The following is a 5534-nucleotide window of genomic DNA, read 5'->3' as shown; positions in this document are numbered from 1 at the left end:
TTTACTAGTACAAAATCTAGAAAAAATCAGGAACGATTCATAATGTTTAAATTCACATTATACTTCAGCAATTTAAACCTTTAAATAAAATATTTAAGATAGATTATTGCTTTTTGAACCTTTACTAATGCAAAATCCAAGAAAATTCAGGAAAGATTCATGATTTTTTAAAACGTTTTATACTTTAACATTGAGAGCTACTCCTATAGGACATTCAAACTCCAAGAACGATTCTTGAATTTTAAACTTATAATATTTAAATTTCAGTAGTTGTTCCTGGAGTTCTTCCCTGAGGTATTTTTGTCGGACGAAAGTGGCTATTTCACACAATTGAACATCTTGAAGGCCATTGTTTAGGCCCAACGAAATGTTGGGCTGGTCCACAATAAAATCTTCTACTGCTCTTTCGGGAAATGTAAAACCCCCTAAAGGCAGCAAACCATCACTCACGCATTCTCTCACCGACCTGAAACAACAAGGTAAGAGCACTATTCATCTCTCTCGAATCTTGATGCGCTTATGCCCATGAAATGGATGTACGATTGTTGTATTGTTAGGGTTTCATTTCAGCGATTTTCATCCTGGCACTTCGATTACTTAATGCGTGGCTTCTTATACTTTTGACTATTTGTGAGCTATTTCTATGCCGTATGAAGATGTCATTTCTGTAAATTCTTCAGATGTTGCATCGGTTTTTTCTGTTTATATGCTCATTCATTTCTATCTGATGGTTATATACATACTATGTTACTATAATATAGGTGCATAACACAGTAAATATTGGAAGTTTTGAAGTGCAAGGATAATTGAATACTAGTTTTTTGTCTGTTTAAAATGGTTTGTGTTTTTTATCGTAACAATAATTATTGTCAGTTCGATAACAAGTGCGATCTCCTTTGCACATTTGACCATCTGGAATTAGTAATATGTCAAATAGGCGAGGAATAGGATGGCCGTTTATGTGATTAAATCATCCACATAGATTTTTTGAAGCAGAAGTTTTAGCTAGCTCTTGTTGTTTGAATGGGTATCTGGCATTGTATTTTGGTTCGAACAAGGCTAGTAGAAAGTACACAAAGTTCCCTAGTGATAGAACCACATCCTGTAGGTCAATCTGCTTGTGATGTCATTGAATCATTGATTGTATGTACATAGATTGGGAATTAACATCATCTCAGTTCTTTGGTAGCACAATTTTCCTTGTGGCTTATCTATCCTGTAAAAAAATGATTTCGTTTATGGGCAAGAGACTTATTGACAATTGCAGAAATTTCGTATGATGCTGGAATTAAACCAAACTGAAAAAGGGATATACATGGTTTCTCAATTCTTCAAATGTGTTGATATCCATTTTTCATTTGTTAATGACAGGAAGATTTTTTAGACGAAAATTGAGATGGCAGCCAGGAATGCTTTCAGATATGTTTCTCGTAGGCTCTCAAGCAGTGGCAAGGTGTTAAGCGAGGAGGAAAAAGCTGCTGAAAATGTCTACATCAAGGTAGTCTTTAGTAGTGATTTATAACTTACATGACTTCTGTCATTATATTTGCAGTAAAATTTCTGGTAATGCTAAAAAACTGTGTTGCATTTTGTTGGTCAATTACTCTATTTGACACAATGGATCCTTTTTGTTTTTGTTTTTGAGAAGGTAACATCACAATGGATCCTGGTTTTGCTTTCTTTTAGATGTTTCATTTTTCTCTTAATCTCTTATTACTCATTTGCCATAGTAGCATGTATACAATTTTGCCTCCTAAATTCAATTTAGACAAGTATGTGATATCTCTGTTTCTTCCTTTTCTTACCCAAAATATTATCAGTTATTAATAGGTATCATAAGTATGTCATTAATGTATGTACACGCTGCTAACTGCTATCAGTTAACTTCGCTTTTTATCCTTGGTTCAAAAGTAGGAAAGAACTTTTACTTCGGTTAACTTTTGTAGTTTTTGTTGCAAACCAGCATCTTGTTAACAGTTATTTACCTTCTTTCCTCTGGGTCTTGGTACCTTAATAGTAAATGTTGGGTATTCTCTTATTTTACTTATGTGCTTTTGCTGTTTTTGGGATCATAAGTTGTAAGTTTAAGTTTACACTTGGTTTTGAAGTGTTCATTATGTTGCATGAGGTCTGTCTTCTCGTCCTTTCTAAATAGTAGTTTTTCCACTTTACAGAAAATGGAGAAGGAGAAGCTGGAGAAGCTTGCACGCAAGGTATGGGGATTTTTATATATGTAGTGATTCATTGTGCTCTGCCTTTCACCCCCCTCTTTAGGCATGTCTGCACCCTTGATGATTGGACTCATTGGCTGAGAGTTGGCAACTACAAAGCGGAAATGAGGTTAAGGCTATGTTACCAATTATTAATTAGTGTTATCAGAATAGCCTTTTGTGGATTCACTTGAAATGGTCATTTCCCATTTATGTGTGTGGAACCCATCATTTCAAGATTCACTTGAAATGGTCATTTCCCGTTTGACAGTGTGCTAACTGACCTACTTGTGCAATGTCAAGAATTTTGAGATAAGCACCATACTTATGGGCATTGAGCTGACTTTAATTGACGGGAAGTGGGCTCATCAACTTTTGAAATTTGACTTATGTGAGGTTGAATAAAGAAATGACATATGTGGGTAACAAAATAAATGCTCAATTCAACAGATCTAGGATCTAACAATAGAGTTGACCTTGTTAGTTCAAAGATTTTTAATGTTAAACAGGTCAAGTACTAAAAAGCTCATAGCTTAATACTCCTCAAGGACAAAAATGGGTGAAAGTCGGGGTGCTGGGGCTATTTGCTGTTTCTCTTGACTTATCTTTGCTTCAGCTGAGTTCCTATTGACCCCGTGAAATTTTTGCCTGTGATGATTGATATTCCACAGGGTCCCAAGCCTGAAGAACAAGCTGCAACTAGCGCTGGTGGCTCAGGGTCAGTAGCTGATGCTGCACCAAGTGCCAAGGCCTCTTCAACACCTGGGGTATCAAATGACAATTACCGCAACTATGGTGTTCTAGCTGGACTTGTTACTGGTGTTGGTGCTTTGGGTTGGTACATGCTGTCAAAGGACAAGAAGACAGAAGAAGTACAGGATTGAAGTATTTCTTAATAGGCAACGACTTGAAAAAAAATAAAGCAAACTCAAGTTTGGAAAACAGTAGCCTCGTGTCTTTTCCTTTTGTATGGTTTTCCACCGGCTGGATGTACAAAATCTCTAGAGCAGATGTAAATTTTACAACTGCTGACTGGATGATGTTCTGTGTTTGTTGCTTGGTTGTCATAATCACACATCGCTTTAGAAAAGAATTTCTCTGGTTGGTATTTCACCTTAATGGAGTGGAGCCTTCGCGTAACTGGTCAAGTTGCTGACATGTGACCAGGAGATCACGGGTTCGAGCCGTGGAAACAGTCTCTTACAGAAATGCAGGGTAAGACTGCGTGCAATAGACCCTTGTGGTCCGGCCCTTTCTCGGATCCCGCGCATAGCGGGAGCTTAGTGCACCGGGCTGTCCTGATATGTCACCTTAATGTATTGCCTCCCTTTAGTACCACTGAAAGAATGTAGTTCAATAGCCTTCCCTATCCTTCCCAAAGGTGATAGTTGTTTCTTTTTTGTGTCATCTGATTCCTTCACATAGTTATATGTGATTGGATATCACAATCTTCCTGACTTCCTGTGTATCTGTTCTCGTATATACCTTTTTTATACAAACTAAAGGATACCTAGTTGTGTCTGAAGATTGCGTTTCTTTTACAGGGTAGATAATACATAGTTATATGTGATTGGATATCACAATCTTCCTGGCTTCCTGTGTATCTTTTCTCGTATATACCTTTTTTTATACAAACTAAAGGATACCTATTTGTGTCTAAAGATTGTGTTTCTGTTACAGGTGAGTTAACTTTATTCACATAGTATGATTCATAAGAACATACAATAAGATGCTCTTTGATCTTTGCATTGAGCTGTTAATATCTTTGTTCTTGATAGACTTTGTTGACTACGATCTTTGTAGATTTTTTCTGGTATGGTATCTTAAAGTTGTGATGCTTAGCATTTCCTTTCTTGCAACTTACATGGAGACTAGCATTCATTGTAATCTTTGAGTCTGTGATTACAATACCTGTCTATGATGTTGACTTTTGTGGACAACCCTACCACCATTCTATTACATATATGTAGAATTGTCCGCACGTCTGCGACTTATGAATACCAGTTTGTTGGTAAGATTTTCCGACTAATAATTTGGCTGAAATATTTTCAACTTGTTGCAGGGGTCTACGCTTCCAAATGGGGAAAATATATTAAACATTCGTGCAGCTTTTGTTAGTGCTAACACTTGAATTAAAAGTTATTCTCCAGACATGCTTCTACACATAAAAATCAAAATATTTCGAAACGTTTATTTGAATAAGCTTAGAAATCTATTACAAGTCAGAGCGCTGGGCAAATGTGGAGGGTTGGGGTCGTAGCATGGTCGATAAGTTTAAGAACTTATTATTTTTTATTTGAAGTCTATTTTTCTAGTTTTGTTTTAGATGCAAAGTTATTAAAAAAAAATATTAAAATCAATTTCTCCAATAACTCTTTCTCAATTGACAATATAGCTAATTCATTTAACCTCTCTTGAGACATTATTGATCTTAGTTAAGATTTTATCATTTTTAATTTTGAAAAATTTCTTTCAGTTGAAATAATGATAACGTGAGTTATTAACATTATTCTATAAGCAATATAGATATTTGAAAAAGAATCAAATCTTTTTATTTGATTGAGTATATCAATTAAACTGTTATTTTCTAATTGTATTATTTTTCTTAATATAAATTTAAACCACCAATATCAGATTGATTATTATGCTTTAAGGAACATGCAAGATTGAGACAACATTTTTCTAAATTTCCATCATCTAGTGATCTCAACTTTTTAACGCTAAATAGAAAATCAAAAATATTTGCATATGCTTCGAATTGTTCAAATCTATTTTGAAGTGAAAAATAGCTTTGTCCACTATGTATAAAAAGTAATCAACTCTGAAGGACTCTTAGAGGGCTTGAGATTTCATTATCAACATTCTCATTAAATTATTTCTTCCTATATATCACACGCTTCTTACGAAATCCGGATTCGATATTCATTTCAAATGCAATTTCCTTGGCAGAAATCACAACAGTTGCAAATCCTTCTTCTCTATATTTGTTAAGAAAGAAATTATATTTTTTCACTTCACAGAACTTTTTTTAACTTATATATAGTCTATTAGGTGTAACAAAAAATGGGGCTCTAAAAAATGTGGGATCTAAAACAGTTGCTTTACACCTACTTTAGGAAAGGGCCGCCCCTATTTACATTAACTCAATGAATATATGACACATCTCTTAATATATTTTTTTTTATCACTAAATCATAATCTATATTATCTTCTTAATTAATAACTTAACCACGATAAATTAATAAGTTTCCTGTAAACATACCAGCACATTCTTATTTTGTTTCTTGGTGGAGTGTTTTTTCAGTTACTTCAATGTTTTTAGAA

At 34.5% G+C, this 5534-nt stretch overlaps 1 protein-coding gene across 1 annotated transcript; it reads left to right on the top strand.

Annotated features, from left to right (window-relative positions):
• The first annotated feature begins 362 nt into the window (after window positions 1-362).
• Window positions 363-3300, top strand: LOC107806126 (uncharacterized protein At2g27730, mitochondrial-like). Its single transcript, XM_016630235.2, has 4 exons — window positions 363-479; window positions 1372-1498; window positions 2175-2213; window positions 2882-3300. Exons 2-4 carry the CDS (start codon window positions 1397-1399, stop codon window positions 3092-3094), a joined length of 354 nt encoding a protein of 117 aa, XP_016485721.1. The 5' UTR covers window positions 363-479; window positions 1372-1396; the 3' UTR covers window positions 3095-3300.
• The last annotated feature ends 2234 nt before the right edge of the window (window positions 3301-5534 follow it).

Source organism: Nicotiana tabacum, chromosome 9 (genome assembly GCF_000715075.1).
Source record: "Nicotiana tabacum cultivar K326 chromosome 9, ASM71507v2, whole genome shotgun sequence".
NCBI classification, from domain to species: Eukaryota; Viridiplantae; Streptophyta; class Magnoliopsida; order Solanales; family Solanaceae; genus Nicotiana; species Nicotiana tabacum.
The sequence above is the reverse complement of the archived record's forward strand: the minus strand, read 5'-3'. Positions and strand labels throughout refer to the sequence as shown.